Source organism: Erinaceus europaeus, chromosome 14 (assembly GCF_950295315.1).
Source record: "Erinaceus europaeus chromosome 14, mEriEur2.1, whole genome shotgun sequence".
In the NCBI taxonomy this organism is placed as follows: Eukaryota; Metazoa; Chordata; class Mammalia; order Eulipotyphla; family Erinaceidae; genus Erinaceus; species Erinaceus europaeus.
In genome coordinates, this window is record NC_080175.1 from 11,094,909 (window position 1) to 11,122,390 (window position 27,482).

General features: G+C 39.9%; 2 protein-coding genes across 2 annotated transcripts in view; both read right to left on the reverse strand.

Moving 5' to 3' along the window:
* Window positions 1–21,629, reverse strand: part of LOC103109394 (pancreatic triacylglycerol lipase) — an 87,399-nt gene extending 65,770 nt beyond the window's left edge. Inside the window, exon 1 of the mRNA XM_060170952.1 lies at window positions 21,536–21,629. The gene's annotated coding sequence lies outside the window, so the exon portion shown is untranslated. The remainder of the gene's footprint in view (window positions 1–21,535) is intronic.
* A 3,386-nt stretch (window positions 21,630–25,015) lies between these two features.
* PNLIPRP3 (pancreatic lipase related protein 3) overlaps window positions 25,016–27,482 on the reverse strand; it is a 30,633-nt gene continuing 28,166 nt past the window's right edge. The window contains exon 11 of the mRNA XM_007518453.2: window positions 25,016–27,324. Within this exon, the coding sequence (XP_007518515.2) occupies window positions 27,261–27,324 (64 nt within the window). The 3' untranslated portion in view covers window positions 25,016–27,260. The remainder of the gene's footprint in view (window positions 27,325–27,482) is intronic.

The window sequence follows — 27,482 nt, forward strand, 5'->3', positions numbered from 1 at the left end:
TGATGTCAGTCTGGCGACAGAGCATACTAGGATCTACGCAAATGCACAAGGGATTGTGGGTGGGTGAGGGAAGCACAGACAGCCGGAAGTCAGGCCCTTTTGGCCCTTGCTTCTTCTCCTGCTCATACAGTTCCCGGCTGAGGTTGCCTAGGACCTTCCATGCTGCTCTGGACCAGAGACACTGAACACGTGTAACTCAGCTAGGGATAAACCCTAGACTCCTCTACAGTCATAATGAGTAACCTATGCCTCTGTCAATAATTGTTTATCTTGTGGGGCTAAACTTCTCGTAATTAATTCATGGACTTATAAGACTAGCTTATTTTACCCCTGCAGATAATTACTTTGCCTTACCTAAAATATAGCATCCCATTATATTATGTGTACATATAAAACAAGCCTAATAGAGCTTTGATTGTTTAAACCTGCTCCCAGGAATGCCTCAGCCTAGTCTTTTCAATTTACAACAGCACTTTTAAAATAGTTTGCAAATATACACATATGAAAAATCCATTTGATCTGTTGAGACTCTATGCAATTGTGTGAGTTCTTCTAGATTCCAGATGTAGGAGTGAATACAGTAAGTCGTAGGGTCTTTTGTTATTAGTCAAAGTCCTCCCAAAGATATCACCCCAACTGACACATATCCCTCAACGGTATGTAACTGTTCTGGCTGTTCCACATCCTCACAATAACTTGATGTTATCAGACTTTTTTACATTCTTGCCAATTTGTTGACAGCAAAACAGTGTAGCAGATTCAACTGGCATTTACTCAGTTATCACTGACACTGAATTGCTTTTCTCTGCTTCTAAGAGTTTCTTTCTCTATGGAATGCCTCCACCATTTTTAGTGAGTGATTTTTCTATTTCTTGCTTGAAGCACCCCTTACATATTCTGGAGATAAACAAAAAAGCCTGTCAGTTATACATGTGGCAATATTATTCTCCTCATAGTGGAATTGTGAGGGTTTTACTTTGCTTTGTTTTCTTTTTATGCGATGACAGTTCGTAGTTTTAATGTAATTGAATTTATACTTTTTCTTAATAGTGTGTTTCTTTAAGTTTTTTGTAAAGAGAACTCCTTCTTAACTGAGAAGCTATAAAGACACGATATAGACTTCTAATTGTTTTACAGTTCTTTCTTTTACAGTTAAGCCTTTTGTCCTTCTAGAGTCGGTTTTTTAATGTATCATCTGATATGGGGATACAATGTCACATGCATAACCAATTTCCCAAGCTCTGCTACTTAAAAATCCAATCTACTCCCTCTGGCCTACATTTCCCAGCTCCATAATGTGTCATTTCCATATTTGAATGGTTCTATGTTGTTGCTTCCTTGATCTATGTCTATCATTTTATTAATTTTTTTGTTCTTTGTGATAAGAGTGCTTACATATGATCTATCCTCTTAACAGTGTTTTAAGTGTTCAATACAATTGGCTATCTAGTGGCAAGATGGCTTAAAGTAGACCTCTAGGAGTTACTCATCTTGTATAACTGAATTCTTATGCCCATTGATGAACAAAACTCCATTTAAAAACATTTTAGAAAGTAAAAATAGAAAGCTACTTCCACAGCATAATAATAATGATTTCTAGGAAATGATGCTTCCTGAAGAGAGCCCAGAAGCATTTTCATTTACACTAGATTAGACAAGGATACTCATTATTTATTATAATTTAAATTGTTCCGAAGTCAATAACAAGCAGTGCTCCAGCTGGGAAGGAGGAGGCAATATTCCCTTATTTCCAGATGCTATCACTATATTTTTATATATATTAAAAAAAAACACATTGAAAGTGAGATCTGGGTAAGGTGATCAATTATACAGTTTACAGACTAAAGTGATCAGGCCTCTTTCAATGGAAATAATTCTTATTTTGTAAAGAGATTCAACTCACACAGAAAGTACAATATCTACAAATCCTAATAATAACTAGTAAGACTTATATGTCACAAGTAAAAAATCGTTTTCACATGCCATGTAATCCACAGAGCAAACTCTGCATAGACATTGTTATTATTATAATCTTTGTATAATTAAAAAAACATGAGCCTCTGGATATTTTCATAGATTCCCAAGGTTATTCATAGAACACAGCAGAGTCAGGATATGAACCACACTGTATTATCTTATCCACTAAGCAAAACAGTCACTCTAATGTTACAAAGGAAGCCATAAGACTGAAGTAAGTAATCACTAAAACACTCAACTCGCGCTGGTGGGGGGTGGGGGTGGGGGTGTGTGGGTGGGATGGGACACAGTCTTTTGGTGGTGGGAATTGTGTTTATGTACACTCCTAGTAAAGTTTAGTCATATAAATCACTAGTTAATTAATATGAGAGGGGGAAAATTAATTGTATGTCTTGAAGTTTTTAAATCACAGACTGAGTATTCTTAATATATAGGCTGTGTATTTGATATGCGGACTCTCTCAAAAGCCTAGACCAAGTAGATCAGAGGCAACCAGTGGCACAGCTATTTACAAGATACTGGGTACTGTACAGCAAACCCTAACAAAAGGACTTTTCAAAGTTAACCCAATTACCAAATAATGTGATGATAACATTAACTATCCATTGTCTTTTTGAACCCTAAGACAGCAGGAACTTCACATCTTCACTATAGAGCCTATATTTCCCCCCAGTCCTGGAACCTTAGGATAGGGCCCACTTTCCCGTATGCGTCTCCCAATCCATACCAAATAATATTGCATCCACCGATCACAACCTAAGCAACGCAACGATTGCCACCACAACATGCTTCAGCTCAGACTGTGTCCAGAGACTTCAGGTGTGGAATGACAGCCCTTCAGCTTCATTACTCGGGTGAGACCTTCCCTTTCATAGCATTCTCTAATTCCATCCCAGGTGGTTCACTTTCTAACAAAGTCCCAAAACCTAGACATACACCAGGCTCTGTGAGAGAGAGCATATGTTCACATGTATCCATAAACTACTGCAAAATATATACCTGAAAGCAGAAGTACACTAGAGTTTGCAGTGAGTACCCCCCCAACACTTCCTCTCCACTATTCCAAGTTTTGGGTCCATGGTTGCTCAACAATTTGTTTGGCTTTGTATGTTAACTCTCTTTTCAGTCACCAGGTTCCAGATGCCATCAGGATGCCGGCCAGGCTTCCCTGGACTGAAGACCCCACCAATGTGTCCTGGAGCTCTGCTTCCCCAGAGACACACCCTACTAGGGAAAGAGAGAGGCAGACTGGGAGTATGGACCGACCAGTCAATGCCCATGTTCAGCAGGGAAGCAATTACTGAAGCCGGACCTTCCACCTTCTGCCACCCACAATGACCCTGGGTCCATGCTCCCAGAGGGATAGAGAATGGGAAAGCTATCAGGGGATGGGATGGGATATGGAGATTGGGTGGTGGGAATTGTGTGGAGTTGTACCCCTCCTACCCTATGGTTTTGTTAACTTATCATTTCTTAAATAAAAAAATAAATTAAAAAAATACAACTCAATGGAGACCTGTTCCAAAGCTGATGACTGCTTATCATGAAGGATGTTAATTGCCAGATTGACAGACTCCTTACAGAATTTGTCTTAATGAAGCAGTTCTGTCAAGAAGCAGTTACTTTTATCTGGCTACTTTCTTCAAGTTCTAAGTTTCTAAACATGAAAATTCTAAACAAACAAGCAAAAAAAAAAAAAAGCAATGTGGCCTGATACTAAAATATACTAAAGCCATAAAAATTAAAATATTGAGGTACTGGAATAGAAGCAGCTGAAGCTTGTCCACTTTGGGTAATTTGGACTCCTCTGAACATTTCACAATGGCCAACATTTTAGTTATTACTGATGGCATCCTGGGTGCTAATAAACATGATATACCACCACCCCTGAAATCATCTAACCCCAAAATGTCAATAATGCCAAGACTGGGAAACTGAAAAGAAAAAAAATGAATAGAACAGAGGAGTGGATGCAAAATTAGACTTAAATATTTATATAAATGAAATCTAATATATGGTGTCTTTAAACCATTGGAAAATAGTTAACTTGAGATAACTAGTAAACCATTTGAAAAAGAGTAGAGCAAACCCCTAACTTGACTACTATCGTTAAATCCGCATAAAAATCAAAAGCATCATCATCACAGTAACACAAAAGACAAAATACAAATCACATATGACAGAAAGATTTGTGGCATATACATCACACAAGAACACATTAATGTATCTGATAGAAGAAAGAAGTTTTTTTTTTAATTAATCCAAAAAAGATAAGCTACCCAGAAAATACACAGCAAGCATACAACAGGATATTTGGGTATTAAAAAACATAAAATAGAGTAGTGAAAATTACAAAGAAAATGTAAGATATATCAGTATAATAACAAGATATAATAATAATGAGCAGTGAAAATTTAAATGAGGTATCATTTTGACAAGAAAAAACCTGTAAGACTACAATGACTGAAGGCACAGATTTCTGAGTCAAATCCCCCAGGAATGAGTCCTTTAGTACCCTGTCCTGTGGTGAGTCATCAGCATTACCAGCAATGGGAGTTTTTGATTCCCCAATGTCACAAGAGAACTATAAAGGGCACTCACCACAGTTGTGGTTACATAATATATAATCTAAATTTATGTTGCTCTAATACAGAGTAAGCAGCATTCTTTTATATTGACTGAGCCCATTTGACTGTATAAATCTGTACCAACTCAATCTTCTGGGTGCAAATTCACTGGAGGCAGTATCCAGAAGTTTTATTAGCTCTGATGATTTACTCAGGTCTAGGGAGTGCCATTTATTTCCCGGTAGAAAAACAGTTTGTAATATTTCAGTATTTCATTATTCACAGATTTCTCCTAAAGTCCATTAAAGTTCTTTTTTTGTTTTTTAAATCTCCTACAAGGCAGTAAACATCCTTCATGGTTTGGCCAGTACTTATGAATATTTCTCAAGAAATGATGTCTGTAGGTAACCTTAACATCATGAGAGAATCTATTCTGGATTAGGAAAAATACCCCTTTCCACTCGCTGCCCCTGAATTACCTAGAGTGTCTACATTGGTAAAGCATTTGAATGTATCTATTCTTTTAGTTCAGAACTAGGAGAATTATGATTCCCAGGTAGCCTGACAAGTGAAACCCAATATCCCACCCCTAGTAATCCCAAGATAGATTCACCAAGTACTGCCCAGGCCCTCTGAAGCCATTTCCATGTGGCTGAAATTACTCAAAGAACGAGTATATAAAAGATAGTCAAATGTCATAGGTGGAATGAGGATTGGGGGGGGGGGGGTTGCACAGGCCTTAGACTGAGCCACCAAACCCTGCCCTCTTGTCTTAAGATAGCTTTCACACATGTTAAGATGGCTCAGTCGTGTCACTTTTGCCCAGCTCAGGCCCCTACTCACCACAGATGTAACAGGGGAAAGGGCAAGTCTCGGGAATCTGTTCTTTTCTCTGAGCACAGAGATTTTGCAAAAGCCAAAGAGTTATATGAAAGACAGACTCAGAAACAAAAACCTTTAAGACATAAAAGAAGACATTTAACTTGCAAAGAACTTGAAAGGGGCTCTTTGGCTGCTGCTTCTTATGGTCTCGACGGAGGAGCGCCAGGTATCCGCCATGGCTACTTCTCCTGGGAACTGAACACGTGTGACTCTGCTAGCTGGGTTCCCGATGATACCATGATGCCAACCGGACTTCCCTGAGCAGACCACCTCACCAATGTGTCCTGGAGCCCCACCTTCCCAGATTCCTTGTCCCATTAGGGAAAGAAAGAGACAAGCTGGGAGTATGGATTGACCTGTCAACACCCATGTTCAGTGGGGAAGCAATGACAGAAGCCAGACCTTCTACCTTCTGCACCCCATAATGACCAGAGAGTACATACTCCCAGAGAGATAAAGAATAGGCAAGCTTTCAAGGGAGAGGATTGGATACAGAGTTCTGGTGGTGGGAATTATGTGGAAATGTACCCTCTTACACTATGGTCCTGTCAATATTTCCATTTTATAAATAAAACTTAAAAAAAAAAAAGAACTTGAAAGGGGCCAGGCAGTGGCTCACCTGGTTAAACACACACATTACTGGGTGCAAGGACCTGGGTTCAAACCCCTGGTCCCCACCTACAGGCAGAAATCTTCACAAGCAGTGAAGTAGGACTCTGTCTCTTTGATGACCCTATCTCTTTTGCTCTTCCCTCCCCCTCTCCATTTCCCTCTGTCTCTATTCAATAAATAAATAAATGAAAGTTGAAAAGAATGCAGTAATTCAGAACTGACTCAAAATAAAATAACCTCCCAAAGTATGAAAGGGGAAAAACCATGCCAGATCACCACTGGCCTCCAGGTTTATGTTAGCTTGTTAGTGGGAAATCAGTTCACAAAAGTGGGGAGACATCTTTAACCAACAGTTCTGCAAAAGTGAAGGCTAAGTTACTCATTAGGGGTGAACTTAAAGGAATTTCTCAGATTCCTTGTTTCCCAACTTCTTGCAATGCCTTCTGAGTTCAATACTATGTTTTTGGTTACTTCCTCTTACTTTTAGCTGTGAACTCTGCCACTGGCCACACCAGCTGTACTTCCAAACATGCCAAGCAAGCTCCTACCTCAGGAAAATGTTTATGGAGTATAAAAATGAGCATGAATTTGAAAGAATGAGAAAGAAGACATGGCAGAGGAACCAGCAGCTGTTCCTCTGTATTCCAATCTGAACCTCAGAGAGGTAACTGTCCCAAGATTCCCAGAGAGATGGTCTGCAGAGCAGCGCATCAGCTCAACGTCAAGTAGGCACAGGTGTGACAGTCATCAACTCACATGTGTCCTCTTCCCTTTTGTCCAAGTAGAAGCATCACCATACAGGCAAAGCCAGGGAATTTCCCTTACTAAGCTACACCACTGAGCAAAAATCCTGCAGAGAGAGAGAGAGAGAGAGAGAAAGAGAGAGAGAGAGAGAGAATGAATGAGAGAGAGAGAGAAATCAAGAATGAAAATTCCCAGAAACTATCAGATACTTAGAGGAAAATATTGGCAGAACTCTTTTCTGCATAAATTTTAAAGACATTTTCAATGAAATGAATCCAATTACAAAGAAGACTAAGGCAAGCATAAACCTATGGGACTATATCAAATTAAAAAGCTTCTGCACAGTAAAAGAAACCACTAACCCAAACTAAGAGACCCCTCACAGAATGGGAGAAGACCTTTATATGCCTTATATCAGACAAGACACCTGCAGCCCTGCTTCACCACTTGTGAAACTTTCCCCCTACAGGTGGGGACCAGGGGCTTGAACCTGGGTCCTTCCACCTGTAACATGTGCACTCAACCAGGTGTGCCACTACCTGGCCCTGAAATTAATCTTCTAAAGGCATATTTGGGGGCAGCAGATTTTTCTCCACTCCACAAGTGGAATACATACGTTTTACAGACAGAATGAAGAATAATAATCCAGGGGGGCTGGGCAGTGGTGCACCCAGTTAAGTGCACAGAGCACCATGTTCAGGGACCCATGTCCCTGAACCCACCTGTAGTAGGGACACTTTACGAGCAAGGAAGTAGGTCTACAGGTATCTCTCTTTCTCTGTCCTCTCTCTTTCCCTCCTTTTTCAATTTCAATCTGTCCTATGCAATAAATAGAGTGAGAGAAAGAAAGAAAGAAAGAGAGGAAGAAAGGAAGAAAGAAAAAAAGAAAGAAAGAAAGAAAGAGAAAAAGAAAGAAAGGAAGAAAAAAGGAAAAGATGGCCACCAGGAGCAGAGGATTCCTAGTGCTGGCACCAAGTCCCAGCAATAACCCTGGAGGCAAGAAAAAATAAAAGAATCCAGTGGTCCTTGATATCCCAAATTGAGGGTGTTAAGGAAAGTTTTTTTAAAATGTATCTATTTGGGAGTCGGGCGGTAGCACAGCGGGTGGTGCCAAACTCAAGGACTGGCAAAAGGATCCAGGTTTGAGCCCCCGGCTCCCCACCTGCAGGGGAGTCGCTTCACAGGTGGTGAAGCAGGTCTGCAGGTGTCTGTCTTTCTCTCCTCCTCTCTGTCTTCCCCTCCTCTCTCCATTTCTCTCTGTCCTATCCAACAACGACATTGATAAGAACTACAACAATAAAACAAGGGCAACAAAAGGGGAATAAATAAATAAATAAATAAATACAATTTTTTAAAAATGTATCTATTTGACAGCAGGAAGAGGAGGGTAGGGAAATTATCAATTCTTTGAAGGAAAATCTTAGACACAAAGCAATTTTTTTTTACCAGTTTCTCCTCTTAGAAATTCTGAAATGTTATCACCCGCATTATTTTTTTTATATATTCAAGCAGTGAGAGGTTCAGGTGATTCAAGAAAATTAATACATTGCTGAGTAAACTTACTTGAAATTAAAGAACAGGTATCATTGGAATTATTGAAAATGTGTGTTGAAGTGCTTTTATCTCCCTCACATGAACACACTTCCCTTCAGACCTTAAGTTCATTTCTTCACACAGCATGCTAAGGACATATTTCAGCCAGCATGCTATTATCTTCAAAGTGTTAGCACTTTTTTAAAAAAATATTTATTTCCTTTTTGTTGCCCTTGTTGTTTTTATTGTTGTTGTAGTTATTACTGCTGTTGATGTCATCATTGCTGGATAGGACAGAGAAATGGAGAGAGGAGGGGAAGACAGAGGGGAGAGAAAGATACCTGCAGACCTGCTTCACCGCCTGTGAAGCGACTCCCCTGCAGATGGGGAGCGAGGGGCTTGAACCGGGATCCTCATGCCGGTCCTTGTGCTTTGCACCACGTGCACTTAACCTGCTGCACTACTGCCCAAGTCCCAGTGTTAGCACTTTTTAACATTAATTTCAGGACTGGAAGATATATTGCTGACCAGTTCTTTGTGAATTCAGCCATTCTGGTGCTTCTCAGGTAGGTGATCACATATAAGCACAGCTCTTGCTAATCCCAGTTTTCTTTTTCCAATTGATCTTATAGTCACAACTGATCATTTAGTTAGATGGAAACATGCCCTCCATATCATGGATTTTCAGCAAGAGAAGGGAAACTCATCCCATATTTCCCCTTACACTGATTTGCACATGGACAGTTTTAGGCAACTGTAAGTCCCACAGCTCATGCACTGATAGCAAGTCCCCCAACTGTGCTGTTGGTAATTGATGAGGTTCAGTTCACAGTACTCCAAACATGGCAACTTGGTGTGTTTGCGGATTTTAGGTTGAAAGAATTAAACAACAGCCAGTGCAGGAAAGTCTTTTGTGACTGCCCCCTGATGTAAATCACCCATGTGAGAAATGCTTTCCTGATACCTGAAGGAATGGGACATTTCTGAAAACCAAAGGACACAGAGAGGAACCTAATTGAGCAAACCTTGAGAAGTTTCTTCGGATTTCCTACAGTTAGTGAATATTTCTTGCATTTTCAAATCTTACCTCTATTTCCTACTGTGAGGTTAGAGAAAAGCCCCGAATATTGAGAACAGCCGTTAACCCAAAACCAACTGTTCCTTGTTCTGCGTAAATATTTCCACCTGTACCCACCCTGTGATAACTATAAAAAGGTGGGATGAAAATGATCAGGGTCGCAGACTCCCCCCAAGGGGAAGGGTATCAGCGGCCCAAGCTTAAGCTTGCTAATAAAGGCTCTTGCTGTTGCATGTGATTCTGGTCTTCTTTGCCTGAGATCGGGACTCAAACTTCTGGGTATAATACCTACTGTTTGCCAACCTATCATAAAACAAAACCTTGTAGGTTTAACTGGCTCTCCCAGTTCTTCATCTCTTTATCAAACCTCCCGTGTCACACAAACATAGTTAGTAATATTTATAGCTTTCTCTTGCTAGCCTGCTTTTTAGTATGAGGGTCTCATTTGAGAACCTAAAGTGTAGAGTAGAATTAAAAAGATTTTTCTTGGGGGCCGGATGGTGGCATCTGCTTGAGCATGTGTTACAATGCACAAGGACCCAGGTTCAAGCCTCTGGTCCCCACCTGCAGTGGGAAGGAAAGCTTTGCAAGTGGTGAAGCAGTGCTGTGTCTCTCTATCTCTCTCTTTCTCTATCCCCCCCTTCTCTCTTGATTTTGGGCTATCTATATTCAATAAATAAAGATAATAATTTTGGGGAGTCAGGCGGCAGCCCAGCAGTTTAAGCACACGTGGCACAAAGCGTAAGGACCGGCGTAAGGATCCCAGTTCAAGCCCCCAGCTCCCCACCTGCAGGGGAGTCGCTCCACAAGCAGTGAAGCAAGTCTGCAGGTGTCTGTCTATCTCTCTCTCCCCCTCTGTCTTCCCCTCCTCTCTCCATTTCTCTCTGTCCTGTCTAACAAAGATGGCATCAATAACAACATTAATAACTACAACAACAATAAAAAGACAAGAAGGGCAACAAAAGGGAAAATAAATAAAATATTAAAAAAAGATAATTTTTTTTTTGTAAAAAGTATTTTTCTTGAGTGAGGACCTGGGTTCAAGCTCCTGGTCTGCACTTGCGGGAGAGAAGCTTCATGAGGCATAGAGCAGTGCGATAGGTGTCTCTCTGTGTATCTTTCTTACCCTCTATCAAAAGCTAAATTAATTTTAATTCTTTTTTGCCTCCAGGGTTATAACTGGGCTCAGTGCCTGCACTACGAATTCACTGCTCCTGGAGGCCTTGTTTTTCCCCCTTTCATTGCCCTTGTTTTTTTTATCGTCATTGTTATTATTGTTGTTGTTATTGCTGTCATTGTTGCTGGATAGGACACAGAAAAATCAAGAGAGGAGTAGAAGACAAAGATGGGGAGAGACAGATAAACACCTGCAGACCTGCTTCACCATTTTTGAAGTGACCCCCCTGCAGGTGGGGAACCTGGACTAGAACTGATCCTTGTGCTTGGGGCCATGTTCACTTAACCCGCTATGCTACTGCCTGGCCCCCTAATTTTAATTTTTAAAAAGACTTCTTCAAAAAGTATTTCCCTCTTTTACAATGCTATGCTGTAGCAAAGTTTCACCTGACGCAGGAATTTTAGTAGTAGCTGATTCTGAGTTAAATATTTGCCACTGATTTTGAAACCTGCTTCTTAAGCTCCTTTGATATTTATTTATTTATTTATTTATTTATTTAACCAGAGCACAACTCAGCTCTGTTTTATGGTGCTGGTGGGGCAGGGATTGAACCTTGGACTTTGGAGCCTCAGGCATGAGAGTCTGTTTGCATAACCATTATGCTATCTACCCCCACCCTCTTAAGCTCCTTTGTAATGCTGTGACTTGCACTGTTTTCTTCTACAAGGAAGGCAACACTGAATGATGCATGCTCTTCCCAGTTCATTCCATATTAATAGACTTCATACTGGAAAATCTTGCACTCTGCTTATTCTCAAAATGTTCAATACATTTAGCAAAGAGATCACTGTATTTTGCTTAAAGTGACATGAGAATATTGAAAGAAACTTTATGCCACTTTGGAAGAAATAGTCATATTTTAGGAATCTAAATGAAAACGGGGGAGGGGTTACTTGCTTAATTTGCTCCTCTCATCCAGCCAGAGCAAATTTTTAGTTCATCACAGTATTCTGAGCTAAGGTATTCTCCAATCTTATCATTTCTGACTTCCAGTTCATGAACAGGTTTTGAGCTTATGATTTTTTTAAAAGATTTTATTTATTTATGAGAAAGATAGGAGGAGAGAGAAAGAACCAGACATCACTCTGACACATGTGCTGCAGGGGATCAAACTCAGGATCTCATGCTTGAGAGTCCAAAGCTTTACCACTGCACCACCTCCTGGACCACATGCTTATGATCTTTTGAGGGGAGTTAGGGGTGAAACAAACAATTCATGCAAATTAACAAGTTCAAGGACTGAGGAGAGAGCATAATGGTTATGCAAAAGTCTTTCATGCCTGAGGCTTTGAGGTCCCAGGTTCAATCCCAAACACTACCATAAATCAGAGCTGAGCAGTGCTCTGGTATCTCTCTGTATCTTCTCCTCTCATTAAAATAAAATAAATGACATATTAAAAACAAACTAACAAGTTCAAATGAAGAAGACATCCATAAAGGATGTTGTTGTAGAGCCAGATGTTGTAGTGCGCGGGCCACAGAGAAGAGAGAGAGAGGGTCCGGAGCGAAGAGGAAACACAAATCTTTATTCGCACTGGCACCTCAGAGTTGGGTGTTAGAGAAGCAGGTTGGGCCACGTGGAGGTAGAGAAAATGGCCGCCTCACGCAGTAACCTTTCCTGCGTCTGAACACCAGAGTGGAGCGCTGGCAAGAGCGCGAGGTGCGGAAAATAAAGGGTTTTTATAGGAGTAGCTTTCGCGAGAATGGGAAGGGGGAGGAGTAACCATAGCACTCCAGGATAGGATGATAACTCTCGTGAGAATGGGAGGGGGGAGGAGTAACCAGAGCACTCCAGATATCGCGGGGATATAGACAATGTCCTGAGGGCACAACATGGCTGAACAGGCTGACTCCGAGAATGTCCCAACTCTCCAGGGAACTAGCAGTAGCCTGAGGGGACAACATGGCAGATGTGACTGCATTGGCACAATTTCCCAGCAGGATGTAAGAATAAGAGAATTGCTCTTGTTAATTTAAATGCCAAACAGCAAATCCCACCCTTATAGCACATATGACAATGGTTAAAAAAGGAGTAAGATCTCCTTGAAATTCATAGAAAATGTTGCAAGGTGTATTTGTCCAATGTGTGTGAACAAATTTGGTTAATTGCTATATTCCTCTGACACTGCCAAACTACAGGTTCTCTTCTTTAAGAAGTGTGGAGCAGTAATTCCTTGGAACTAGGACTGTGTTTGCATTTCTCCCTGATGGACCAACCAACCCTGCTGCCAGTCTGGGACCCAGACATGGTCAATTCTGGAGAGAACTGAGTACTCCCATCACTAAGGTCCTCAGACCTCCCACGTGATCATCTTCTATTCTTAGATGCCTTTGCACATTAAGAAGTATGGATGGATTATACCTGTTTGTCTCCCCAAGTGAGTTAAGGGATGGCAGTCACACCTTGAGCCAAGGATGACATATCAGTTTTGATTTGTGTGTAAACAATAAGTAAAATGACGGTGACTTCCTGGGGCACTGGAGTGAGAAAGATTCCGAGGTCACAGCTGATTTCAATGGAAAAGAGAGTGGTGATCAATTAGGACTGAGAAAGTGGGTTGGAAGTGAAAAATGGCATCACATTAACTATATATTGTCCTTTCCCAACTTCCATTAGGTATTATGACAGAAAAAAAAAAAAAACCTTCAGTGCTTTAAGGGCTGATGGTGGAATTTAAAGTTTAGAGAAGTGAGTGAGGATATTAGCCCTTTGATGACATATATCCCCTAAGCCTCAAGGTTTGACCCTACAACCTGCTCCATGCAGGATGATACTAAGAGAGGCTCTGGGAACACTGACACAGACAAATGACTTTCATACTTGACCAAGCATCATATATACCTATGAGACTTCATAAGATTAATTCTTCAACTGAAACCTACTGGATTATATGCTTAGGGGATAGTGGTTAAGAGTCAATATTTTTTTTTATTTTTTTAAAGATTTTAAAAATATTTATTCCCTTTTGTTGCCCTTGTTATTTTATTGTATTTATTGTTGTTGTTATTGATGTCATTGTTGTTGGATAGGACAGAGAGAAATGGAAAGAGGAGGGGAAGACAGGGAGAGACAGACCTGTTTTGTTTTTTTAAGTCCTCTGACAGTTGGGATGTACACACACACACACACACACACACACACACACACACACGTTTGGGAAATAAAATCTACTAGGAGGAACTGTAATCTGAATTCATCCCAGCAAGATTCTGAGGAAGTTGTCAAAGTCACTGTGTAGGAATCTAACTGTAACTAGGTAGGGTGTTATTATACTCTGGAATCTGTCTTTTTTTATGTTGATAGCAGTCATTATCTAAGTTTTTTTGTTTATTAAAATTTGAAAAGAGTGGCATTATGTCTTTGTCATTCCTCTTTCTTTCTTTCTTTCTTTCTTTCTTTCTTTCTTTCTTTCTTTCTTTCTTTCTTGCCTGCAGGGTTTTGGGGGGCTTGGTGCCTGCACTACGAATCCACTGCTCCTGATGGCCATTTTTTCCATTTTACTAGATAGGAGAGAGAGAGAACTTGAGAAGGATGGGGAAGATAGAGAGCAGGAGAGAAAGACACCTACAGACCTGCTTCACCACTTCTGAAGCGAGCCCCCCCCTACAGGTAGGGGACCGGGAACTTGAACCAGAATCCATGCAGAAGTCCTTGTACTTATAGTACTATGTGCACTTAGCTTGGTACATTACCTCCCGGTCCCTGTCTTTCCCTTTTCATGTATTATCTGCAATATTTGCACAATGAGAAATTTGCCTCTTTGCTTACTATCACTTGCCACTTAGGTAGCTACTTAACTACCATGAGTTTCTAAGTTCATGTAAGAGAGGCAAAATAAATGACTAATTTCATATTCACTTGTCAAGTTTGGAAATAATGAGTTTAACATCTTCCAGAGCTAATCAATGAGATTTTTCACTTTGCCTTTTCGCATGAATTTGAACTCAGGTATAACTACATTTAAGAAGTTTCAGTCCATTGTCACCAAATTGCTTTTACTGATGTTCTTATGGCTTCAATCTGGAACCTTGTAGGGGCATCTTTAAGTCATTGGCTCCTTCAGACTTTTGGCATGACCATTGATAGTTACTTTCCTTTTATAGGCATGACAAAATGTTGCAGCTTTGAATTTTATCTGAAATCAGCCATTAATTACTCCAAGGAGGCTGAGTTCTTTCTGATAGGAAATAGCCTACAATCTGGGTGCTAGGGAAACTCATCACTACCAGGTTGGTTAGAGATCAGTGTTAATATTCCATGAATAGCTATTCCATTTACACTCAGAGTAATGCATACAAATCTATATTACAAAATATTTACATATACAAAAGTCTTCATAGAAGTACTTTTTGTAAGAGCCTCAAACTAGAAATAATCTAAATCTTTATCAGCTACAGAATGGATGACCAGGCAAAATCATTCAGTATAACAATGGAATAAGCCAACATACTACTATCTGCAACCACCATGTAGATATAATGTTAAAATAAAAATGAGTAAGTAGTGTAAGGGTTCATTTCTGCCAAGTTAAAAAAAAAATGCATCCAAGATGGCAGTGAATTTCAGGTCCTGTTTACTTTTCCCTCTTCTACCACCACAACAAAAACTACAGTATAAAGGAGTTTGGAGGTCAGACAAACTAATAACAGAAGAAAGGGGGGAAAAAAATCCCAGCCTTGGTGTTGAGGGTAGATAAATTTTCACAGTAAAGATAAAGTTCTGTTCCCCACATTTATTAAGGTTACAGATCTATAGTTTTCTTCTTTGTTGTGTTTCTGCTTTGGGTATTCATAGAGAGATGGATGGAGAGCTCCTGTGTCTTTGATATTTTGGGAGAGCTAAAAAAGCAGGGGTAGAAGGTTCCCCTTAAAGGTTTTGTAGAATTCATTTGTAAAACTATCTGGGCCTGGACATGCATAATAAATTCAAATGCCTGAATAGAAAAAGACTCCTACTAAAGAATATTTTTTCTTTTTAGGTTATCAGTTTTGAAAGAAGGACAAAGAGCTCTCCAGACAAGTAACAGTTAAAGGAATTCAGTACTACTAAACTATGTTTACAAGAAATACTTAAATGATTTATATTACATGAAAGTTTAAATGACCTCACTCATAAGAATTCAACAAACAAAGCACAAGCAATAGTCTAGGAAGATTATGGACCCAGATTGCAATGGGAATAGTGGGGCAGAAGGGCAGGGCTGCAAGAGGAGAGAACCCAGTGGACTTTGCTAGAGCCTTATGGGTTCTCTGGAAGAAGGAAACATAATCTGAAGAAGTGAGAAATTATTCTAAATAACTTATAGGCTTGTAGACCAAAATCACTTAAAAAGCTATTATTATTATTATCACTTAAGAAGCTATTATTATTTTTAAATCAACTGGCCTACCTTACTAGTCTATAGGAATAAGAATAGTGGGTCCCTATGAAAGTGTAATTATTGGGAAAGGATTACCAAAAAGACAAATATGATGCCATTAGTTGCATTTTAGAAATTATACATTTATTTTGAAAAAATACATTGAACTGTATTTAAACGTACATTTAGAAATTATTGGGTATATGTCACACTTCAGTAGATAGTCATTTATTTATTTAGGGAATAGAAACAGAGAAATAGTGAAGAAAAGGGGAGACAAAGAGGAAGTGAGACAGAGAAACACCTGCAGAACTGCTTTACCACTCTAGAAGATTCCTCCCTGCAGGTGGGGACTATGGCCTTGAACCTAGACCCTCGCACATAGTAACAGGTGCACTAAACTAGGTGCGGCACTGAGCAGCACTTTAAAACAAAGCATAACAATGTTCTCCTGGGAGTTTCTTGTACAGTTGTCTGGGTTACACTGCATATAGTCAGTCAGGGTTGTTTTCCATTTTTTACCAAACTGTGTTTCATTCAAGGTCCCCTATTTTTCTCCTTTTAACCTCCTCAGAGCACAACTGTTATTAGTGGAGTGAGTAAGAGTGAGACAAAAAAAAAGTATCAGGATTAAAGATGCCTAAACCATCTGCAGATATGAGTTACTCAGACGACAATGCTGAAGAAGAATTAAGGCAGCTAGGAAGATACTGTATTTTCTCTCTTTTTTTTTTTTTCAAGCGGTATACTTATCTGGGGGATGGGCGGGTTAGGTCCCACATTGGTGCGCCATATGCCGGTTCTTGTTCAGGCGCCAAATGCTGGGCTAGCTTCATGGGAAGGGGAGAGATGACCAGGGACTTATGGCTGAGCTGGGAACGCAGTTCAATCTTTATTGATGAGTGGGGATGCAGTGCAATCAATCTAATCTCCATTCATTAGAAAATCCTGTCCTTTATATCTCCTGAGGCAGAAGTGTCAGGAAGAGGAAGTACGTAGGATAGGGGGTGGGGAGAAGGAAAGAGAGTATCAAGCTTGCATCTAACCAGTGGGGATTAAACCAATACTCTGTAGGCAAGGTGGGTCTCAGGTAAAGCAGTGGTTATGTATATAGACCACAGCATTAAGTAATGCAAGCAAACCTAACGTAATGATCAAAACAGAAAGGGTCTTAGAAGCAGAATTAGAAGCAGACCAACATTACTTATGTAAACTGACACCACAGGGATCCATGAAATTAAAAGAAAGTCATGTTCATCTCTTTCATCAAGGTAAGCATCATTCTCATTGCCAAGGAGAAGTATTTTTAATTACCTAAAGACTTCTAATGTACATATTTCTACTCTCTCAGCTCCCTAAAATCACAGAGGACTGGGGGAATTTCCTCAAAACTCTAACACAAGGCAATTCTCTTGAGATGTGATTTGTGATAACATCAGGAAGTCCAGATTTTCAATAACAATCCAGAAGGAGCCTCAGTCACTGAGCCACCACCAAGGCTCCATCCCCCTCCCATCTTTTCTTGCCGCCAACTTCAGCAGGCCGTTTTCACTGAGGAAAAGGAATCATATCCTGTGTCCGCTTATCCAGAACCTCCATTCTTTTTACCCCTTTGCTGATGCGAGTAAGGGTGATGACCTGCTTCCGGCTGGCACTGCGGATTATATCCATATAATAATTCAACAGAGAAACGACAGGGAGACCCTTACATCTGTCCAAGGGATCACTGATGATTTCGATAAAAAAAAACCAGTGAAGGCGTTTAAGAAGAAATTTGCCTACAATGATGTAATTGAACATCCAGAATATGGAGAAGTAATTCAGATACAGGGTGACCAGCACAAGAACATATGTCAATTCCTTGTTGAGATTGGACTGGCTAAGGACGACCAGCTGGAGGTTCATGGGTTTTAAGTGCTTTCGGCTCACTGAAGCTTAAGTGAGGGAGGATTTCCTTGCAATGAGTAGTAAGTATTTCCTTTCTGTTCCTTGTCACAAGTTTAAAAACCTCACAGCTTGTATAATGTAACCATTTGGGGTCTGCTTTTAACTTGGACTAGTGTAACTCCTTCATGCAATAAACTGAAAAGAGCCATGCAAAAAAAAGAAAGAAAGAGAGAGAGGAAGAAAGAAAATCACAAGGAGCTTTCTGCACCTGCTCCCAGTCATCAGCAAGTCTAGGACTGACTAGTTTAAAGAAACCAGAGGACTTCCCTGGACCACCTCTCTCATACACATACACACATCCTTTTGTATGGAACCGTCCAGTCCAGGGAGATGGCAATTTCAGACTTTGTTTAGGCCATTCTCCTAGGGATGTCCCACCCTCCAAATTAAAACCTTTCCCACTGGGGACTGGGAGGTAGTGCACCCTGCTGAGCATACCTGTCCCAATGTGTAAGGACCTGGGATCAAGCCTCTGCTCCCCACCGGTGTGTGTGTGGAGGGGGGCACATCACAAGTGGTGAAGCAGGCCTGCAGGTGTCCATCTTTCTCTTTCCTGCTCTACCTCCCCACCTCTTACTTTGTCTCTGCCCTAAATAAAATAGGAAGAAAGAAAAAAAAAGGGGGGGGAAATAGTCGCCAGGAGTAGTGGATTTGCAGTGCTGGTACCAATCCTCAGTGATATCCTGACAGCCAAAAACAAATTTTTCCTAAATGAAAACTCCTCTCATCAGTTACGGTTTTCTGTCCTACCAGTCACAGTCCCATTGTGTCAGTAATAAGAACTATAAAGACATGGCCTGAGTTTCGTTCCATTCATTCCAAGAAGCCTTGGTGCTTTTCCAGAAGTTTTATATATTGTACCGTAATAAAAACGGCACCCCAATGCTTTGTGAGTACAGGTGCCTACACTCCTTAAACCCCACTGTCCCCCCCTCCCAAAGATAAATCCACCTGAAGAATACCTAAAGTTATTCTAAAATTTCAACATTGGCTTCTAACCAGAATTGTTTTACCTAAAGTGAGAAGCTCTTGGGAATTCAGAATTCCATTTGATTTGTTTAAAGCAACAGACACAACATGTGAGAACTGTGGGGGTTACGAGTGAGAGGGGAGCACAGAACATGTATCAGGTGTGGGTCTGAAATTGCTAAATTATTAGTAAAAATGAAAAAGAATAAATAATAATAATAAAAAAGCTTATAGAGGGAATCCGGTATGCGACTCAGCAAAAGAGTACTTGCCTTGTAAGCTTAAGACCTTGGGTTCAGTTTTGATGCTGCATAAGTGAGTGAGAGAGCACTGCTCTGGTTAGTTTGTCTCTCAATAAAGTAAGGAAAAGCATGCAGTGCTCTATAATGGTTCGTGGATTATAAACTGATTGATACAATGTGCTCATTCTTCCGCTAGAGGGCACCTTTATAAACCCCTTAAACTCTAGTCAATAAGAACTGGCACAGCAAAAGGACAAATTACATTTTAGGAAAACCTGAACATGTTAGGAGCAGCCGGTAAACATCATAAATATATATAAATTTCAAATCAGAACTGTATATGGCTAGAAAGAATTCTGATCACAGAAAAAAATCCACACTTTGTTTTTTGTTTCTGTTTTTTACTGATCAACTGACAGTTGACCATCTCTTCATCTGTTCACCCAGGTCACACACACTTATCCGCACCCAGTTATCCAAAAGAACTAGTAAGTAACCTCAGAAATCACAGACATTATCTCCCTTTCACAAACAGGCTCACTGAGTTTCAATGAGGAGAAATTATTTTCCCAAGCCTACCTTACTCAATGAGACTAGAATCAGGGCCAGTCTTCCTAGTTCCTTGTTCAAAATGCCATGCTTCTAGTCATCATGTTAAATTTTAAGTTCTGACAGTTCAAAATAAAATCAACTTCTGTTGATGAGATTTGGGGGGGGGGTGGTCATCTGTGTTGTTGGTACCAACCAGTATGGGTCCCTATCTTGTCTATTGCACTTTTTCCCATCTAAGTTGAGTGTTTTAGACACTTCTCTTTCTTTGTAGCAGCCATTGAAATTAAAGTTTCTGGTCTTGAAAAATCTAAGGGCCTTTTCAAGTGCTCTTGTAAATAAGGCAGAGAAGATGTTGCATTTTTTCCCCCTGAAGATTCAGAGAAGTAAATGGCATGTTAAAATAAAAAGGAAATAAAAATGCTGTAAATGCTATTTCTCAGTACTAAGCAAAATTAGTCAAAACATCTGGACTTTAGATATTGATGTGGTGACCTATGAAAGTCCCCTTCATCCTGTAAAAGGTCTGATTCTGATTTATTGACTTCAAAATGTTTTGTTGTGAGAAGAAAATTTTAATTCCATTCTGCCTTCCTAAAGTTATAAGTAAGCATTCCTTTTAATTTTTAAACCAGGAGGGAATCACTTAACACTTCCTTTTTTTTATCGCACATGCATGTGGTATAATGAATTGAATAGAGACCTCATCTAAACAAGGAGCTAGAGAGGATTTTCTCAGAAAAATGAAAGGAAGCTCACAAACATCACTGACATGCTCCTTGAGCTGAGCATGGGGAAAAAATACTTTTTCCTTTCCAGAGGCATTCTCCTCCTCCACATTCACCAATTTCGGGCTTTGAGTTATTGTGTTGGGTCTTCTGTGATTATTCCTAAATGATGGATCAAAGCTTGGTAATTGCATCTGTCTTCCTGATCAATGGACATTGCTCTGTGATTGACTCAGTTAGGACCCTTAGATTATGTGAAAGACCAGAACAATCTAAGTGAGTTAATCATGTTCTGGTGTACCACCTCCTAAATCTATTGGGCATGATCTTTACTTCTTGTCTGGGACCCAAGAGAAGATTATTACTCTTCTGGTCACAGGTGACATTCAATAGATCCTTGATGGATAGATGCATATGTGTATACAAAAAATAATAAAATAATAAAGTCAGTTTAATTCCTGAAAGGCCACTAGAAAAGCTACTAGAAAACAGAGTATGCTGAATTTAAAAATAGGATCACTTAAAAATAATTTATGAGGGAGTCGGGCGGTAGCGCAGCGGGTTAAGCGCAGGTGACACAAAGTGCAAGGACAGGTGTTAGGATCCCGGTTCAAGGCCTGGCTCCCCACTTGCAGGGGAGTTGCTTCACAGGTGGTGAAGCAGGTCTGCAGGTGTCTATCTTTCTCTCTCTCTCTCTGTCTTCCCCTCCTCTCTCCATTTCTTTCTGTTTTATCCAACAACGACAACAACAACAACATTAATAACTACAACAATAAAACAAAGGCAACAAAAGGGAATAAATAAATAAATATTTTTAAAAAACAATTTATGTGGTTTACTACAGAATTCAGAAATGAAAACCCACAGCTTTTTCTTTATGCTGTTAACTCCTTGGGAGTCCAATAAGGGTAGTCAAGCAAAGATTCTCTTCTGTGTCTCTCTTACCCATATGTCTGTTTTTGTCACAAGTTTTCGATGTTAGTACATACTGTGTATAAATCAAGGATCTTCTTCCTGTTTCTCTTCGGTGATGTGTATACCTCAAGAGAAGACATACTCTCTTGTTTCTTATCTAACTTCACCACATTACAGGATGCCTGCCATGTGGACTAATGATGAGTCCACAGATGTTTGCAAATAATGAAGGAAAAAAAGACTGAGGTGGCTTACCCCATAGAGCACTCACATTACCATGTGTGAGGACCTGGTTCCGGCCTCTGGTCCCCATCTGCAAATGGGAAGCTTCGCAAGAAGTGGCGCAGTGCTGACAGTCTTTCTTCTCTCCCTCCCTCTCTCTCTCTCTCTCTCTCTTACTCTCATCATCATCAACGTCTTCTTCTCTCTTTCTCTGCAGTCTCTCACTGCTATAAAATAAAAGGGAGGGAGTCGGGCTGTAGCGCAGCGGGTTAAGCGCAGGTGACACAAAGCACAAGGACCGGCATAAGGATCCCGGTTCGAACCCCGGCTCCCCGTGTGCAGGGGAATCGCTTCACAGGTGGTGAAGCAGGTCTGCAGCTGTCTGTCTTTCTCTCCTCCTCTCTGTCTTCCCCTACTCTCTCCATTTCTCTCTGTCCTATCCAACAATGACAACAACAATAATAACTACAACAATAAAACAACAAGGGCAACAAAAGGGAATAAATAAATTTAAAAAAAATAAATAAAAATTAAAAAATAAAAGGGAAAAAATTGTTTAAGAGAGTAGTGAAGCTAGACAAGCACCAAGCTCCAACTATAGTCCTAGTGGCAGAAAAAAGGGGCTATGAAAAAATAAGGGGAAAAATGTATGATTATGTAAAAGCTATATGTTTGTAAACTATGATTAGAAAATTGGCTTTATAAGGAAGGAAATATTTGTCTAAATTCTTTGACACACATTCATCCTCTCATATTGTAATGAAATTTAGTACCGGCTCCACTCCCCTGAGTGTTAGAATTAAATCATTTAGAGCAAATCTCTTAGAGAGGTATGGGTAAAATAAAGAAGCCCATCTGGCATTATAAGTATGTATTTGGGGAAAAATATAACACACACAACACAAAGCAGACCTATCTTTTTTTTTTCCCCCTCACAATCTATAGGAAGTAGAGATTTACAAGATCTTTTTTGACCAGCGGGTATATGAGAAAAGATTAATTTTCCCAAGCGGAGAAGTAAAACCCCCAGGAGGGACATGAGATTTTTATGTTTACCTAACACAAGCCTGGGTTTTAGAAGTCTGGGAAACAACAACTTGGCATAAATTATCTGTCTGTTCCCAGTCTTGTTCTGAAGTTGCAGAGTCAACAAAACCCGGGGCTCTATTTAAGCAAGGTTATTGCTATTATTCACTCTGCACAGAGGAGCTGGGGGAAATAGTCACAAAACCAAACATCTGACTTTTCATTGCTCTTGCAGGAGTGTTTACTTCTCACTTAATTCCACCCTAGGCAGAGTACAGAGTTTAAGACCTCTTTCAAAACTGTATTTTTATGGTATCTGTTCCTTTCCTCCAGCCAGCCAGAACATAGGCTCTTGAAAACTTTCTCACTGGACCTTTTGGTAACTCACCTGGCATTTAGCAGCAAGACTCCTAAGTCACCAGATATTGTATTTGGCTTTCATCTCTAATTGGTGTAATCGCCTCAGTTTTAATGTTCTAACACATACTAAGTGTATTTCAATAAGTTACATGTTAAGTCTCACAGTTAACTCAAGAGATGGAAGTAAGGTGCAAAAGTTGTCCATCCCTGCAGGTTGCCATGGAACTAGATCCACTCCATTGCCTGGAAGAGAGGGAGCTGAATCTCACCAAATCCCTTAATCTAAACACCACTTTACTAGAAATACATAGGGCAGAGAAATGTACTAGGCCATACCTAAAGGATTTTCTCACTTAAATATAATAGATTTTAGAGATCGAGGGACCTAATTATCTAACAATTGGTATAGGAGGAGGAGGAGAAAGAAGAGGAGGAGGCAGAAGAATTTTAATAGAAGATAAAACTTTTGGACAAGTTCATCGAAGGTAACATCTAGATCTTGCTTGGTTCTAATTTTTTTAAATTTCTTTATTAGGGAATGTTTTACATTCGACAGTAAATACAATAGTTTGCACATGTGTGACATCTCTCAGTTTTTCATATAACAATACAACCCCACTAGGGCTTGGTTCCAATTTTAAGAAAACTGTTAGACGATGGTTTTCAGGCAATCTGGGAAATTTTCAAGTAGCCTGAATATAAGATGATATGAAAATACCATATTTTTTTCAGTTAAGTTCATTTAAAAAGACCAAATTTTATAAGGTGGTTATTATAGTTATTTTTAGTAATTTGTTGTTTAGAGAAACATACTCAAGTATGAATGAAAGAAGAAGTGGCATGACTAAGATTTGATTTGAAATACTCCAGGAAAAAACCAGAAAAGCAAAATTTGAAAAATATTTACCTGGGCAAAAAGTACACAGGTTTTATATTTAACCATTTTTTTCTGCAACTGTGAATATCTGAAAAAATTCCACAGTAAAAACAAAAAGAAATTATTTTATTATTTTTTTTAAAAGAGAAATCAGGAGTTGACAGCAGTGTTGAATTCTACTGGAAGATGGGAGTATGGGGGTAAAATATCTCATTGATTCTGCTCATTGAAAACCCTTGGAAATATTGTTGTTAGTTATTTGGAGGTCAGATGCTAATAGTGGGGTTAGGGTGAACTTAGAGTTTGATGTAGAAAGTAAGTAAGGAGTTTATGGTAGACAGTGTACAAACAAATGAAAAAATAAGGTTTAATTTAAAGAGAGCACTGGTGACTAGCTCATAGTTACATCAGTCTTCTCTGTGATGAGGCTGTGGATAGCACTCAGTCCAGGCACTGGCCTAGAAAAGAAGAACACTAGGTATATTCAGGGGCAGGATTTCCTTAGAAGGTTGCAAAAATCAAAATAAAAACAAACAAACAACAACAACAACAACAACAAAAACCATGGAGTTTAGGGCACTGGCAGGAGTTATCGCTGAATTGAATCATCAAGCAACTTTAGCTGGATATGAAAGGAAGTGGGATGGTGGTTGATGTGACTCCTCCCCTCCCACCCCTTCCCCAAGGAAGACATGGTGAGTCAGCTCTGTAAGACAGCACACCTGACAAGGTGACTTCTTTGACAGGTGTGAGGCCCATACTGGAGCTCCATCCAGATCCCAGAGCATTAGGGTAAACTTTAGTGTTGTAATGTCTCGCCCTCTCTCTTTCTGAAAAAGATCATCCCAGAGTGGTGAATCTCCATCAACGAAAAATAAAATTGCCAAAGAAAAAAAAAGTAAGCAAGGGGCTGGGGAGACAGCATAATAATTATGAAAATGACTTCTATGCCTGAGGCACAGTAGTTCCAAGTTCAGTGCTCAGAACCACCATAAGCCAGAACTGAATAGTTCTCTGCTCTCCCTCTCTCTCTCTCTCTCTCTCTCTCTCCAACTTTCCCTCCATATGTCTCTGTGTTTCTTTCTCTCTAATTAAAGTAAAATAAATAAAGTATATTAACAAATGGGGGCACAGAATTGGTACACCTGGTTGAGCACACTTTTTATTTTTTTAATTAATGTATTGGGGAATTAATGTTTTACACTCAACAGTAAATACAATAGTTTGTACATGCATAACATTCCCAGTTTTTCATGTAACACTACAACCCCCACTAGGTCCTCTGTCATCCTTTTTGGACCTGTATTCTCCCCCCCACTCACCCACCCCAGAGTCTTTTACTTTGGTGCAATACACCAATTCCAGTTCAGGTTCTACTTGTGTTTTCTCTTCCAATCTTGTTTTTCAACTTCTGCCTGAGAGTGAGATCATCCCATATTCATCCTTCTGTTTCTGACTTATTTCACTTAACATTAATTTTTATTTTTTTTAATATTTATTTATTTATTTCCTTTTGTTTCCCTAGTTGTTTTATTGTTGTAGTTATTATTGTTATTGTCATTGTTGGATAGGATAGAGAGAAATGGAGAGAGGAGAGGAAGACAGAGAAGGGGAGTGAAAGACACCTGCACACCTGCTTCATCGCCTGTGAAGAGACTCCCCTTCAGGTGGGGAGCTGGGGGCTCGAACCGGGATCCTTATGCCAGTCCTTGCACTTTGTGCCATGTGCGCTTAACCCGCTGTGCTTCTGCCGGACTCCCTTAACATGAATTTTTCAAGGTCCATCCAAGATCGGCTGAAAACAGTGAAGTCACCATTTTTCATAGCTGAGTAGTATTCCATTGTGTACAGACACCACAACTTGCTCAGCCACTCATCTGTTGTTGGACACCTGGGTTGCTTCCAGGTTTTGGCTATTACAAATTGGAGCACACATGTTATAATGTGCAAGGACCCAGGTTCAAGCTCCCAGTCCCACCTGCAGTGGTGAAGCAGTGTTGCAGTTATCTCTCTGTCTCTCTCCCTTCCTATCACCCCTCCCCTCTTGATTTCTGGTTGTCTATAGCCAGTAAATAAATAATAACAATAAAACATTTTAAATAAAAATAAAAATGGGGGGTGAGTAAGAGAAAGCAGACTGGGAGAGCAGAGAACAATGTGGGCTCAGACCAGCTTTTGTTAAAGAACGACTTCTCCTCTAGAGCCATGGTGTTAATGTTGCCACCAGATTGGCAAATACAGGCTGATGAGTGGTGTGGGGATCATGCAAAAGGACACAGGAGGGTTGGGGTACTCCATGGAGATGCACAGTCTAGGCATAGGGCAATATGCCCAGCAGGAATGCAAACCATTCATCTGGGTATGTTCTCTCTCCTCCCCACCTTCCTTGTGCTCTTTCCATTTTTCCTCCAACAGAAAAGACTGACTAGACTTTATCCTCTGGTTTCTGCCACAGTGTGAGTCCATGCACATTCATGGGCTTCCTTCTAAGGTTCATTGTCAGCAAGATACTAAAAAGAATCAAGAGAAACTGTCTGCAGAGTCTCTGTGTCATTTCTTTTCAACAATATCTTCAGCTCAGTGCTGTGGGGTTAAACACTGAACCCAGTGATAGGAAACAGAGCAAATAAAATAGTTGTCCTTCATTTTCACTGGACAAGAACAAATAAGTTAGAAGTGGAAGCCAAATAAAATACAGAGCCTACACATTTAAATAATACAGTCTTGTTATTTAAACTAGAGTGGGCTGGCCAAGTGCTTTACCAATGAAATATTACCTTCAGGCTAAATACAGAAGTGAACTCCAAGACCCCAAGGTGATGAATAATTTCTCCTGGGAAAGCAGACTTCTAGAAGGGGCTGGTGATTCTTAGGATCAGCCACCAAAAGATGCACACATCATAGGAACTTTCCAAAGTCCCTCTCCCTTCATACACATCTTGAGGACTGAGGAACATCTTGGCAATGCTATCATGCATTCTCACTAGTTTTCATTATTATCAGAAGCATCAACCCATGGGGTTATGATATACTTATATTATAAACCATAGCCAAAAATGTGTCAAGGCAAGATTGCACAACACAATAAATACTTCTTAAATCATTTTAGAACAATGATTTTTCTACCCGGAAGTACTCTAAATGTCCTCCAAATACACAACCAAGTCTTAATTCCACCTGTTATGTTTATGTCACCACAGTTTAGTACCACCTTCTCTTATCCAGGGGCATTCCAACACAGCTCCATATTGCCATGACATCAAGATATCGTAGATCACAGTATTGTGTTATAACACACTTAAAAATAGGATCAGCCTTTTCTTAAAAGGCACATACTAAAGTACATCAGAGATTTAAAAAAAAAATTCTATACCAGAATGCAACTGAACTTTGCCATCTTATTTACAAGGACCAAGTTTGGCTCATATACCATCTGGAAGGAGATTGTGATTTTTGTTGCTTTCATTAAATAAATCCATCACGTCTACATATGGATTAGCATGGCTCCAGGATCTGGGTAATTGTAGGCCCTACCGTGTCTTGACCACAGAAGGTGGATCTGAAAAATTTAAGGAGGGAAAACAGATATTAATATGAATGAAAGGTGAAGGGGTGGGGGAATATGGGTAGAGTTTATAATTTAATGACTGTTACTATTTTGTAAAGCTGATATTTGTAAATATCCTATTGATTTCTCACATAATTTTTCTTTCCTCG